The 14,763-nt window shown below is 51.5% G+C and overlaps 1 protein-coding gene across 3 annotated transcripts in view; it reads left to right on the top strand.

Moving 5' to 3' along the window:
* SDK2 (sidekick cell adhesion molecule 2) overlaps window positions 1-14,763 on the top strand; it is a 294,538-nt gene that overhangs the window by 175,882 nt on the left and 103,893 nt on the right. For all 3 annotated transcript variants that reach the window (XM_053568347.1, XM_053568346.1, XM_053568345.1), the window contains one exon: window positions 12,664-12,770. In XM_053568347.1, coding sequence (XP_053424322.1) covers window positions 12,664-12,770 — 107 coding nt within the window. The remainder of the gene's footprint in view (window positions 1-12,663; window positions 12,771-14,763) is intronic.

Raw genomic sequence — 14,763 nt, 5'->3', positions numbered from 1 at the left:
TGGCCAGTGCCATATGCAGGGTCCCAAGAGTCCTGCTCTTCGATATCACCCATCCTGCCCAGCACCCCTTATCCCTCCTTGCCTTCCCCTCAGTACAGCAACTCCTCCCCAAAGCCTTTCCTGCTCTCAATTTCCCCTGTCAGCACCTGTGTTTACCTGAGCCCTCCCACCCCACCCCTGCACACATGCACCCCCCAAGTCCCACCGGCCCCTGGTCTCTAAGCCATGGGCTGAGAAACATGCTGAATTTGTTCCCCCTGCAAAAAATATCTTCACATCCTAACCCCTGGTGCCACAGAAGGTGGCCTTATCTGGACGTAGGTTCATTGCAGATGTAATTAGTTAAAATGAGGTCACACGAGTGTAGGATCCAATATGACAATGTCCCTATGAGAAGAGGATACACAGAGAACAGCAAATAAAGACAGACACACAGAGAAGGAGGCGGTGTGAGGGTGGATGCAGAGACTGGAGTGATGTCACCACAAGCCAAGGAAACCTGGAGCCACCAGACCTGAAGGAGGCAGGAAGGAAGCTCCCTGAGCGCTTTCAGAGGGCACAGCCCGGCTGACACCTGATTCCAGACTTCTGGCCTCCAGAGCTGTGAGAGAACACATTTCTGGTGGTTTATGTCACCCAGTTTGAGGCACTTTGTTTCAGCAGCACTAAGAAAAGAATATCCTCCCCTCATGGCCCAGCACCATGCTCCCCCCAGGCAAGCAGGCCCTCTGGGTCAGGGAGCTGCTCACCATGGTGCAGGGTAGGAGCGGTGGAGGTGCCTCGGCCTCGGCAGGTCTATTTGGAGGCCGCAGAAGGAGACTTCTCCCCTGCACGCCTGGGAGGCCACTCCTCCTGCTCACGGCGATTGGGCCACCTGGTCCTTTGAGGCCCAGTTTCCGTGCAGGCTCTTCAGCGGCTTGCTTTAATTTGGTTTCTTTCTGATCCACCTTGGCATAAAAAGAATCATAAAGAATTTCAGCTGGGTGCAGGAGCCCTCCTTGGCCCCTGAGTGAGCCACATGGAGAGGCCTTTCTCCCCAGCAGAGGAGGTGGGAGCAGCAGGAGGAATCCTACAGCATAGTTGTCATCTGAGTGAGGGCAGATGCTCTTCTTTTCTGCTTTTCTGTTTTCTTGGAGGTTTGGGGGTATTTTTTAAAATAATAATCATATCACTCCCACTTGAATCTCACTTTTTTCCCAGTCATTTTTACTGCAACCTGAACCTTAACCCTTTGCAACTGGACAGTTTGTCCTCTCTGCACCTTACTTCTCTCTGCTCCTAGTGTTAATAATAAAACACCACGTCCTGTGTTGCTCTTCACTTTGAGTGATATCACAGGGCTCCTTTCTCTCGTCCCATCTAGACCACAGTTCCCACCCGGGAATGGGGCAGGAGGGCTATGACACAGCTCCTGGATCAAGGCAAGATTGGGCAGCTCCCTGCAGGAATTTCTCATGGGTGCAAAGCAGAAATAAGCAGAGAAGAAGACCTTCTCCAGAGTGGTCTCCAGGAACCCAGGACAGGTCCCCTGGGTGGGGGGTACATGGGTTAAGGACACAGTTGGACCAGAAATGGAATCTTGTTTGGCTATCTCATAGCTGAGCAACTTTGGGCAACATGCTTGACCTCTCTGAGCCCAGGTGCTCTGAGTATAAGGTGGGGAGAGGAGTTCCTTCCCCCTGCAGTTCCGTGGGAGTAACCAGACCGTGGATGTCAGGAGTTTGGCTCAGAGGCTGCTATCCTGATGGTTATGCGGGAGGGTCCCTCTGCTCCCTTTCCGTGTGGAAGTGCTTCTCAGCCTCCCAGCCTTGCCCTGCTCTCATCTTCACCTCGCTGGCCCACATGGCTTCCTCCCCTGCCCTCTCAGCCAGCCAGACCTTTATGTGCAGTGCTGGGCTGATAGATAACAGTTTAATGAAGTCCTGTCCTTATTCATTGAGAGCAGTTAATTGGCCCGAAGGTCATAGGGCTGACAGACACCCTCCTCCAGCCAGCCCAAGCCAGGGCTGTCAGTTATCAGCCCCCAGCTCAATAACACAGCCAGCCACCCTGACATGGACCAGAGGGCCCAGATCAATGAGAGCCTTGTAGGCTTTTCCGTCAAAGCAGGGAGACCCCGAGGCATCTCCCCCACACTGCAGCTGACCACCCATCACAGGTGGTCATGCAAGCCCACCAGCTGCATCTCTTCTGAGCAGCCCTCGGGACATCTGCATCCAGCCCAGCTCAGCCCTGCAGCTGCCTGCTTCTCCAGGGTCTGCAGAGAATGTACCGTACCCACCCTCACCCCACCCACTGCAACTCCCACTTTGTCAGCCAGTCTCCCTGGTTCCACCCCCGACCTGGGGTCCACCTGGCTGTCTTTGCTTTCCATGGTGCTGTAACAAATATTGCAGTTAGTGAGTTAAAACATTGCTGACCTGTTCTCTTGGACCTCAGAGGTTAAAAGTCTTAAAATTAAGATATTGGCAGGACTGTGTTCCTTCTGGAAAGTCTAAGTGAGAACCATCTCCTTGTCTTCTCCAGCTTCTATACGCTCCCTGCATTCCCTGGCTTGTGACCCCCTCGCTGTGATTCTCCTCTCTCCCTCTTCAAGGACGCTGTGACTACCTTGAGCCCACCTGGTTAATCCAGATACTCTCCCATTTTAAGATCCTTAACTTACTCACAGCCACTGAGCCCCCATTGCCTTATATGTTAGTTTCCTATTGCTGCCATAAACAGGACCACTACAGAAATTTATTCCCCCAAAGTTCACGAGACTAAAACCCTGAAGCAAAGGTGTGACAGGGCCAGGCTCCCTCTGAGGCTCTGGGGGAAGATCTGCCCCAGGCCCCTCTACCAGCTTGGGGTATTGCTGGAATCCGTGGCATGCCTTGGCTTGGGGACACATCATGCCAATCTCTGCCTCCACCATCACGTGGCCTTCTCCCTGTGTCTCTTCTTATAAGCACACCAGTCCTATTGGACTAGGACACCTGTTAATGACCTCATCTTAACTTGATTACACCTGCCAAGAACCCATCTCCAATAAGGTCACATTCACGATTATCAGAGTTAGGACTTCAACATTTCTTGTGGGAGGACACAGTTCCACCCATAACACCCTGTAAGATAGCATTCACAGGCTTTGGGGATTACACCGTGGACATCACTCAGGGACATTATTTGGCTGCTCATGCTGGCTGTTTCATCCAGGAGTATGAATTGGTTAAGTATTGGTAATTGGTCAAGTATTGTTCTAGGCCTGGTGTGGGGTGTGGAGTAGTGGACAGACATAGCCTCGGGGAGACACGTGCAAGTAAATAAAACATTACATTGAATTGTGATGAATGCTCCAGGTCTTACTGGAGAGGATTCGGAGGGGGCCTGGGGGGATTTGAGATAGGCTCCTGGAGGAAACGTCTTGGCTCAAAGCAGAAGGGGACCTGTGGGCTGAGGCAGCACATGGAGAAATGAGGGGCAGCTCGTCTCCATTAGAAACTGCCAAAAGTTTGGCGGAGCCAGAGGATAAGGTGACTGGGGGCCTCCACCTGCCAGAGGCTGGGTCTTCGTGTGGGTCCTGATGCCTGGCTGGGTCTCTCCCTGCTGACCTAAGTGAGTCCTGGCTGCCCCCCGAACCTTCCTTCCCCATCTGCCCCTCAACGGAGGTGGTCAGCCCCCATAGGCCTATGAGCTGAGACACAAACAGGTGAATGGGAAGAGCCTGGTGTCTGTGACCAGCATTGTTTATCCCCCATGGTCTGAATTCAGCACACTGGTCGGAGTTCTCCAGAGAAGCAGAACACACACACCCAGGTTGCTAAAAAAAAAAAAAAGTATGCACATTTTAAGAAAGGAAAAAAACTTATTAAAATTGTAATACTCAATATATACCAATAAAAAATAAACAAGTCACCTTTGGCTTCTGCAATTACAAGAGATGCTCTAAGCATACACGATATACCTATACACACGAGTGGAACCTTGTAAGTGACCGCACGAGGGACTGTAACAAACTCGTCAGCATGTGGAGACACTCAGCATAAGGCGAGGTCCAGCGAGCTCAGCACAGTCTTCCAGAATCCCTGGATGGCTGAGGAGGGGCCTGGACGTGTCCACTAGGCCAACTTGTCCACTTGTCCTCCTATACTGACACATACATCCGGTGCTTGTCCATCTATGAAAGTTAGGTCAACTTAAGGAGGTGGTCAGTGTAGGGAGGTGGTCAGCTATGGAAGTTCTGCTATATTTTTTTATGAGACTTGGCTCATCTGGTTATGTAGACCAAGAAGTCTCTTGAACTACCGACTGCAACCTGGGGACCCAGGAGAGGCAGTGGTGTAATTCAGTTTGAACCCAAAGGCCTGAGAAGTGGGGAGGCCCTAGGTGTGAGTCCCAAAGTCCAAAGGCCCAAGAACCAGGAGCTTTGCTGTCCAAGGGCAGGAGATAGATGTCCCATCTTCTGACAGGGCAGAGTCCTCCTCCTCCCACCTTTTTGTCCTCTCTGAGCGCTTGGTGGGTTGGGTGGTGCTCACATGGGTAGGGTGATCTTGTCTGGTCAGTCTACAGACCAGATGCTGATCTCTTCTGGAAAAACCTGGATTTAATCCTTTACCAGCTGTCTGGGCACTCCTTAGCCCAGACAAGTTGATACCTGAGCTTAATCAGCACTGTCAGGGTCACAGTCCCTCCACTTCCAAGAGCCACCACATTCTTTGCTATCCAAATGTCCATCCTCCGTATGGGGACAAGTCCAGGCCCCTCCTCGGCCTTCCAGGGATTCTGGAAGACTGTGCTTACGTCGCCTGGGCTCACCTGCCACCTCTCCAGACCCCTACTTGGAACCAATTCTGGATCTTTCCTCGGCCTCTCCCCTCCTGAGGCTGCTGCCTCCTCTTCAACAAGCCTCCCCCTCCCATTCAGGAGCAGAGCATCCTTCCCCAAGGCACATCAGCAGAAGCCAGTCGGGCCTGTCATAGACTTACCAGAGATGTGGGAGGGGAATTACAGCCCAGGACGGAAACCGCTTAAAATAGAAGAGCAGAAATCATGGTCCTGACTTGCCCTGCCATCCTCACCACAGGGTGTATCCTGACATCCTCCTCCTAGGCAGGCCCACTGCCATGCCTCCGCTCCCCTGCTCCCTGTGCAGGCTGTCTCTGTGTCTCTCTCTCCCCCTTCCCTCCTTCTCCTCCCCCTTCCTCTCTCTCTCTCATTCTCTCTTCCTCCCTTTTTTCTTTCCCTCACTCCCTCTCCCCTCCCCCCCAATAAGTTCAGGTCCCGTAAGACTGCTACCAGAGGGAAGTGCGGCATTCCAGTGACCTTATCATGCCCATCAACTTGGCTGTTTGTCTCAGCCTCTGCCATCCCCGAGCTCCCCCTTCCATAATCAGAAGACCCACCAGGGTTTGCAGGAGCCACCCAGCTCCTCCTTCCTGAGCCTCTGCTGTCCCCAGACTGGCTAGTACTTAGCAGTAGCTTTTGAATAACATGGTCCAGAGCAAATCCTCAGGCCCTGCTCAGAAACACTTGTTTCTCTCCATGTGAAAGGGGCACAGGGCCGAAAGGCAGACTGTCTGTCCTTCAAAGCAAACCTCGGAAATAAGAGAGCCCAAACTGTAGGATACACCTCCCGCTGAGGTCCATGTTCTCTGCATGCTAGGATGTCCCAACATGCTGGGCACTTGTTAGCCCCGTGGCCTGGGGCGAGTTAGTTACTCTTGCAGTTTTCTCATTTGTAAACAGAGTTAATTTGTTGTCGTTGTTGTTGTAGTTTTCTTAGAGACAGGGTCTCACTCTGTGTCCGGGCCTAGAGTACATTGGCACATCATAGCTCCCTGCAGTCTCAAACTCAGCCTCCCACCTCAGCCTCCCGAGTAGCTGGGACTACAGGCCTGCACCCCCATGGCCAATTAATATTTTAATATTTTGTAAAGACAAACGTCTCACTATATTGCTCAGACTGGTCTCGAACTCCTGTTCTCTTGTGATCCTCCCACCTTGGCCTCCTAAGGTGCCGAGATTACAGGTGTGAACCCCCATGCCCAGCCTTAAACTGAGGTTGATGTTAGCACTGCCTCTTCCAGTATTGTGGAGATTAAATGAATTGATACGTGTTGAAGCCCTTCGAGCAGTGACAGTCCGTACAAGGACGGTAACAGTTATTGCTGTGTTATTGCAGAATGTATATTATTGTTGTTGTCCTTGTATGTACCCGGTACATATTCTTTCCCTTTCCATTGCCCTGGAAAGAGTTCTTCTTTCCTGAAGAATCTTTGCGAAAGCAGATCCATAGTGTAGAGTCAGTTCATTTCTAGCAGGCCACCAACCAGGTGGCCAGTTCCTTGACCACAGTCTAAGTCTCCCTCCTGCCGGAACAGGCTCCGTGTGTGCTCACAGGTGTCTGAGGACACACACACACACACACGTGTGGGTATGCCACTACCCGGCACGGCTGCCTCTCCTGCCTGTTGCCTAAAGCCCATGGGAAGAGGGAAGAAAACCTGGGTCTTCTGATTCTGTTGCCCGCTGCTGTCCCTGAAACCTGTCAGCCTCAGCCATCTGCAGTGACCCCAGCTAACACCCTAGTAGAGACGATGACCCAGCTGCCTGCTCTCTGGGTACTTTGACCTGAGGAAAGAAGGTCTAGTGGGAGGGAGCCTGTGTGTGCACACTCATGTGGGTGTGAGCAAGCATGTGTGTGCAGGAGTGTGTGTGCGTGCTTGTGCACACGGGCGGGTGTAAATGAGTGTGCTCTGTGCGTGCACACAAGTGGCACGTGGGCACGCACGCACCCCTCCTCCATGTTAGCATCGCCGCGCGCATCTCTGGGCGTCTGATTTATTAACGAGGACAACACAAGGAGAGTGTGCCTATTATTTCTGGTGTCCGCATCAGCTCCTGACAGCTTCGTGGAATTGAAATATCTTATTTAATGCGAGTAAGAATCATTTTAAATATCAACTGTGACACTCAAGGACTCGAACCAAAAAGGGCATTGTGTGTCTCCCCGCGTGCTGGAGAAGATGCCACATTTGTCAGGTGGTTAGTTTCTCCCCTGCTCTTCTCTTGTCTCTGAAAATCCAATGATCTGTCCTGGCTCTTCTCCCACGGCCGCCTTCTGCCCTCCACCCCAAGCCCATCTCGTTGTCTCAGAAGAAAGGACTGAGCCTCGGGGTCCTGCCGGATTAAAATCAGGACGCTCTGTGACCAGGATAACAAGAATGGGTGCGGGTCCTTGTCACATCCTCCTTGCCCACAGTCTTTCTACCCCAGCCCCAAGCCCAGGCCTCAGCCCCTCTCTCTACCGCCTGCTCCTTTTGACCATCTAACTGGGAGAAAGTAAGCTCCGTCCATCCAGAAGATTCTTCCGTCCTCAGCAGCTGTCAGAAGGCCCAAGGATGCTCATATCTAGCTATGGAGAGATCTCCAACGTATAATGCCACCTGCACAAAGCAAGGAGCAGAGCAGTGCATACAGGAGGCCGTGAGTCTCCAGTGTAGAAAAGATTATGAATGTGTATTTGTTTCATTTGCATAAAGAAATTTGAAAAAGGGCGGCGCCTGTGGCTCAGTCGGTAAGGCGCCGGCCCCATATACCGAGGGTGGCGGGTTCAAACCCAGCCCCGGCCAAACTGCAACCAAAAAATAGCCGGGCGTTGTGGCAGGCGCCTGTAGTCCCAGCTACTTGGGAGGCTGAGGCAAGAGAATCGCTTAAACCCAGGAGTTGGAGGTTGCTGTGGGCTGTGTGAGGCCATGGCACTCTACTGAGGGCGATGGAGTGAAACTCTGTCTCTACAAAAAAAAAAAAAAAAAAGAAATTTGAAAAGGTGCTCAAGTAACAATTAGCAACAGTTTCCTGCCTCTGTGAGCTGAGAAGGTCAGGGATGAGAAGGCAGCTGGGTGGCTAGGGTGAAAGAGATTTTTGCTCCCTAGTTTTTCTTTTATTCTTTGAATTTTGAATCATGTGGATATAGTTCCTATAATAAATAATAAATTAATAAGTAAGCAGCCCTTTGCAGGGACCTCAGGACAGGTGAGTCAGGTGTGCACAGACTCCTGCAGGCCACACCCACCCAGCTCTTGTTCATTGGATGGAGAATGAGGTTGCAGGTCACCAGGAAGAGGCTCTGCTGCCCAACCCTGGAGGAGCCCGGCTCCTGCCCTTCCACCTTGAAGAGGCAAACAGCGGTAGCCAATCGGGAGGCTGGGGGCCAAGAGCTGAGGAATGTGGCAAGCAAGGGACTCTGTGGTCCCCTGTTCCTTGGCATGGAGCCCCACTCAAGGATCCCCACTCAAGGGGGAGGGCTCCTGCCATACCTTCTTTGTCCTACCAAAGTCCCTGTATATTTCACCCCAGTACCTTCCACTCCCCACAATGACTTACTTGTCACCCCTCCATTTAACAGGCATCTGTGCATCACCACATGCCAAGCATTTGTACCCAGAGCCTCTTGGGAGGCTCACGTTAAAGATGACCATCTTTATCCCCATTTTACAGATGGGGAAATTGAGGTTTGCAAGCCTCCATAACTTGCCCAGCCCATGCTCCTAAGAAAGAGCAGAAATGAAAGTCAAGCCCAGATCTCCCTGGCAGGGACATCTTGGCACATTCTCCCAAGTCACATTTCCTCATGGGTGGATTAGGTGTGGGCAGGGCTGTCTTGGGTCCTCCCTCCTCCAGAAGCCACTTCATTCACCCTCCTGTACAGGGCTGGACTCAGCCAGTCCCCTGCTGGGCTGCCAGCCACGGGTGGGTGGGACTCAGCTGCGGGCTGAGTGTGTCCTGGCAGTCCAGGAGGGAACACGATGGCGTTAATGAGTGCTGTTACTGTCATTATCGGAGACGCGTACAGAGTCCTAGATTTGCAAACCGTGATTCTGGCCAAATGGCTCTTCCACTGCCTCGGAGGCGGGGAGATAAGAACTGCAATTTGGGTAGAGTGAAGTGGGTTTCCCTGGTAGGAAAGGCAGTGGGCGGAACTGTTACTTTAAATAATGTTGCCTCCAAGCCAGAAATAGGTTTCCCAGGCAGGGAGCACCAGGAGGCAGCCCAGGGAGCAGGAGGCAGGAGGAGCAAGCCAGGGCCCTTGCTGCCGGGCTGGGGAGCACCTGCCCTCAACCGTGGAGGGGGACAGAAGGGAGGCCTCAGGCGAGGGGACAGGCCAGAAGCCCATTGGCCTTCCTTATGGCCTTGGTAGGGGCCTGCGGGCTCCTGGCTGAAGCAAAAGGACATAGAATCTCCTGCAGAAATTGACTTTTATTAAAGTTTAAATTTCACCACACTTCACTGACATCAGCAAACAAACCCAGATCCAATGAGTCCCTGGTGCCTTTTTTTTATAATGTACACTTAAATTATATGCACAAAGTGCATTTTTTTATTTTATTTTTAAAATAAAAGCAATATATGCATACGATAAAGAAAATCCTAATGGCATAGACAGACATAAAAATCAAAAAAGTAGCAGTCTCCCTCCCTCCACATCCCAGATACCTCTCCCAAAAGGAAGATAACACATTCTGGAGTATTCATCTCAAAAAAATTTGATGCATATACCAGGGTGTTTGTGTGGTTGTGTGTGTGTGTTTGCACACATATATTTGCGTACATGCAGAGAGAAATCTATTACTATTTCAATTTACCCAAATGATATTCTACAATCCTTTCATCACGCTATTCTTTGATTTTTTTTTTTTGTCAGCAAACTTAAATTATTTTTATTGTTCGATTCATATGATCTAAAACATTAAAGGAAGGGTTTGGTAGCCCATATCAATAAACAGCGGGGGATAAGAACACGTTATAATTCTTGTCCCCAAGAATTCTGGTCACCTCTGACATTGTTTAGAATTTTACTATCTGATGTTTTTATTCACCAAACTCCCCTCTGCTCTCACCCTGATTCTTCTCCTGATTCTTCTGTGTATCTTGGAGACCTCCTGCCTTCATCCCATGAAGGAGTTCTTCTTTCATCCCGCAGCTGCAGCATCGTTTATCCGTCCAATTCCATTTTGGCCGACGCTTAGCTTGCTTCCAGTTTTTCTCAGTCTCTGCAATTACCTGCAATGCTATAGGGAACGTCCTTGTACATATTTTGGGGGGCACAGAGTTGCAAAGGCCATCTCCCAGGAGCACGACCTCTGGGTCAAAGAGTTACATATGCTAATTTGGATAGATTTGCATTTACAATACCATCAGGGTACTGTAGGTACCTACAGGGGAGCCTTCCCTTCCCCCTCACTCTTGACCATACCTGAAACTCTTTGACAGAATAGTAGGCAAACCTCATCTTGTTGTTTGGATCTTAATTTCTTTCATTATGACAGAGGCTGAACACTTCTATTTATTTTCCCCTCTTGGGTGCTTTTTAGTGATATCTGGTTCTGTTTTCAAAGGTTCTGAGCTTTTCCAGCCAGCTCTCCTCCCATCTCCTGCCTGGGGTCACCCCATCATTTTAGAGACCCAGACATTTCCCCAGAGCTGCCGCCCCTTGCCTCAGGAGAGATGAGGGGGGCGGGGGGAGGGCAGGCAGCAGATGGCGTGAGGACGGGGTGAAACAGGGCAGAGATTTGCCGGAGCTCAAGTACTTGCTACTTTCCCTGTCACCACGCTGTGCACAGTCACAGCGAGAGACAGATAAGAGCTGCAGCCAGTGGCAGAGATAAGAGGCTCAGGCAGACTGAAGGTCCTAGGTTATGCACAAAGCCAAAGGGAGTCAGGCCTGTGCAGTGTGGGACAGAAGGTGGCCTTGGGGCTGTGGGATCACTTCACGGCCAAGCTCAGAGTCAGAAAGTCTCCAAGGGACCCTGGCCCTGCCTCCTACTCTGTGGGAAACTATAGGTCACTGATGAGAAATTTCTGGAGCTGGGCGGCGCCTGTGGCTCAGTCAGTAAGGCGCCGGCCCCATATACCGAGGGTGGCGGGTTCAAACCCAGCTCCGGCTGAACTGCAACCAAAAAATAGCTGGGCGTTGTGGCGGGCGCCTGTAGTCCCAGCTACTCGGGAGGCTGAGGCAAGAGAATCGCTTAAGCCCAGGAGTTGGAGGTTGCTGTGAGCTGTGTGAGGCCACGGCACTCTACCGAGGGCCATAAAGTGAGACTCTGTCTCTACAAAAAAAAAATTTAAAAAAAAAAGAAATTTCTGGAGCTCACCTTCTCCACCTCTAAAACAGGGGTGCTAATAGAAGTACCTCCTCCATAGGGTCAGCATGGAGATTAAGTCAAAGGTCTCAAATCTGGCCCATGACGGTCTGCAACTGTGCCCAGAAAGGAGATAAGTCAGGCCAGGGCAGGGAGCATCATGTGAAATTTAAGTTTAAAGATGTGCCCCAATAGCCTCTGTGCTGAAATTAGGTTTCCATTCTATCATCGGGAATGTCCTTTTAAAACAAAATGCTGACCATTTATTTTTCCCTTTCTTGCACTTTTTCGTATTATTCTTTGTGTGTGTTTGTGTGGCGGTGGTGGTGTTTGTGATTATTTGCTTTCTGGTTGGCTGGTTTTAATAATCTTGCCAAAGTAAAAAGTTGAGAGTTTTGTGTTGCCCATTTTTTTAAGTGTTACTGGTCCATGATATTCAGTAGTCTGGGAACTGCTGTGTGGAGGGAGGAATCATATGAAAAGTACTTAATAGAGCATCTGCTGCAGAGACGGTGCTGTAAAAGGGAGAGGTGTTGTTTCACCATCAGAAGATGATGGTGATAATAATAAAAGGCCCTAGCCAAAATTCGTGTAAAACAAAACTGTCAACTCCTGGGAATAAGGCTGTTCCGTGCCAGGGTGGCCATATTGGTATATCCCTGGGTCAGGCAGCAATGAACTTGTCCACCAAGTCGGTTGGGCAAACCCCAGGACACCCAAGGATTGGAGCAAGATAACCTAAGGCATGAACCCCTTGTTCCTCTGAGGGCCCTGCTGGACTGTTGCCCAGGAACAGGAAAGGTGACCACTGAGGGAGAACCAGGGAACGAGCCCCTGACCCCTACCCCCTCCACCCTGCCATGTCTCACTGTCAGGCCCTCTTCTCACCGACCTGCCTCTCAGCCAGGTGAGGGTACCACACCAGGTCTCCAGCTGCCTGCTCCAGCTCCACACTCTGCTATTCTCTGGGTGACAGGTGTTCCCAGGGCAAGCATCCATGGGCCCAGCTGGGAATGGTGCATCCTGCCCACACCTGCAGGCTGGCTGCCTGCAGGCTTTGCCTTCTTCCCTCCACCCCGCTGCAGTGGAGCTGTCTGTAATTTTAAGGAAGGAATGATGCTGAGCATTTGGAGAAACTTGTAAATTTCCCCGTCTCTGTCACATCCATCCATTTCAATTAATATTTACAGCACAGTCCTATACAAGGCCTAAAAATCAATGTCCCCACCTTTCTCATCCACATGAGTCACATGCAGGGGAGGACAGCAGTGTCAGACAGAGTTGACATAGCCCTGGGAGGATGAGCCATAGCAGGACCAAGGACTTGGGAGAATAGGACCTCCGTCCTTGGAAAAGTAAGGGCACTTCCTGGGCAGCTGAGAAAAGGTCTCCTTGCCTGCGGGAGGGACCCTGTGGCCCCATGACAGAGTGAAGTGTTCTCTGGTCCCCTTCTTTGCCAAAAAGGGTGGCCTGGCTGCCCCTGACCTCTGCCCCCTGCAGCTGCCTGCCTCGCTCACCAGCTGTCTCGTCTGTCCCCTAGATACATGATCACCAGCCTGGACCGTGCACACGCGGGCTTCTACCGCTGCATCGTGCGAAACCGGATGGGGGCCCTGCTGCAGCGGCAGACGGAGGTCCAGGTGGCCTGTAAGTACAACGGGGCCTGGGGTGGGGGAGTGGGCTGCGAGAGGCCTGCAGGGTCCACACTCTGGGTACAGCCAGATCCAGCCATGGCTGTGCACACCTGCAGGGGGCAAGGTGACCCTCCCTGCCTTTCTGGCCAGTGCTCTCATTTTATAGTTGTAGAACCAAGGCCCAGAGAGGCAGCAGGTGCTCCCAGGGTCAGATAGCAGATAGGTGCCACATGCACCTGCTGGCCTTGTGACCCAGTGACACAGCCAGAGAGCGCTGGGCTCTATGGTGCTCTGAGCTGCAGATGAGGGTGACCTCTTCAGTGCCCTTCAAATGGAACCAAACAACTACTTTTTCAAAATGAGGTCTTGCCACCTGCTTTAGGCGCCTCCTCTGGGGTCCGCCTCACATTTGCGGAGGGGGGTCTTGAGAATGGCCACCCTGAGCCTCTCCAGCCGAAGCCCTCCTCTCAGCAGATTTCCCTGGGCCTTCACTGCTCTATCTAACTCATCTTGGAGCAACAGTACCCTGGGAGTGCCCATCATCTTCGGAGGTGTTGGGAGGTCCCTTGAAGTAGGAGGCAGGATGAACGAGCATCCACAGAAAGTATAGCAGGAGACCCCCACTGGGCCTGAGGGTGACAGCTGCCACACCCCAGCAGACATTCCTCCCATGAGGAATGGGAGGAGGGCAGCTGCAGAAGAACCCAGGGAATCTCAGGGACCAGGGCCCTAGAGCTCCCACTGACACCTCTCCCACGACCCAGTATCCCATCCAAGCTCTGTCCCCTTCCTGAAATTCCTGCTGTTTGCTAGAAATGAGAGTCATTACAGGCTATTTCATTCTGGGTTTTCTTAGGGAGAAAATTTCTGGGACATGAGAATGTAGGTATCCTTAGAAGATCCCCACATTTTTTATTTTTTTAGAAAAAGACACCCTCTTATTTGGAGCCCATGGGGCACGCCTCTGAGTTCGCCTAGGAGAGAGCTTGCTCTATGAAGAGAAGTACAGAGAGTAATCTGAAAGAAAATCTCGAGTGAGGCAAGGAGTGTTTATAATAATTATGGAAAACAACCATAATCAGAAGTGGAGGACGGATTGTCCCCATAAATCAGCACTAATGCCAACTCGACTTACTCCAAGGAGCAGAAGAGCCCTGAGTTAAAATGATGGATTTCAGGCAGCTATCAGCAGCTGGAGGACTCCCCGGCGCTCCATCTAGTCAGTGCCAAGAGTCCAGGGGCAGTGGGGACCTGGGCTGGGGCTCTGGAGAGACACGTGCCGTCTCTGGGTCAGGCTGCTTTTTGTTCATGTATGTCTGGGAGGGAATGAGTGTGTGTGTGTGTGTGTGTGCAAGTTATGCACATGGATACTTGTGCGTGTGCACGTGCATGTGTGTCTGGGTCAGCCTGCCTCTCACCTATATATTTGAAAGAAATGACACCTACCCTACCCACGTTGTGAGCATGTGTGTGCACGTGTGTCATGCCTATGTGTATCCGTGTGTGTGCATGAAAGTACATGCAAGTGTGTACACAGGCATGTATTGGTTACGAGTACAGATGTGTGTGTCTGGGTTGGTCAGCCCCTGTGCTCACCTGCGTACAGGAGGTGTATGTTTGGGGGGTGCACGTGCAATTGGAAATACCACCCAGAACACCACTCAGTCCAGATTGCTGGGGTAGGGGGTGGAGAAGGTCTGTTCCAAGCCCTTGGCTTATAGGAGACAGTAGGAACTTTCTGGATTTGAAATAACAGTGTCCCTGGGTTAGCTGTGCTGATCAGAAAGAAAGGAAGGGAGGTCTGTGTTCACGTGGCTGACGTGCTACTTTCCTCGGCTGTGACAGGAATGAATGCACCCTAGACTCAGCCCCTTCACTGCCACCTTATACGGGCGCCTTCTCACATACATGCAAACCCAGCCTGGGGGCCTCTACTGGAAACCAGGCCAGACCCACAGGTGTCCACCTACCCCAAGCTGGAGGAGTGTGACCGGGCCCATCTGCAA

Source organism: Nycticebus coucang, chromosome 18, assembly GCF_027406575.1.
Source record: "Nycticebus coucang isolate mNycCou1 chromosome 18, mNycCou1.pri, whole genome shotgun sequence".
NCBI lineage: Eukaryota > Metazoa > Chordata > Mammalia > Primates > Lorisidae > Nycticebus > Nycticebus coucang.
This window is presented reverse-complemented; position numbering and strand designations above follow the sequence as displayed.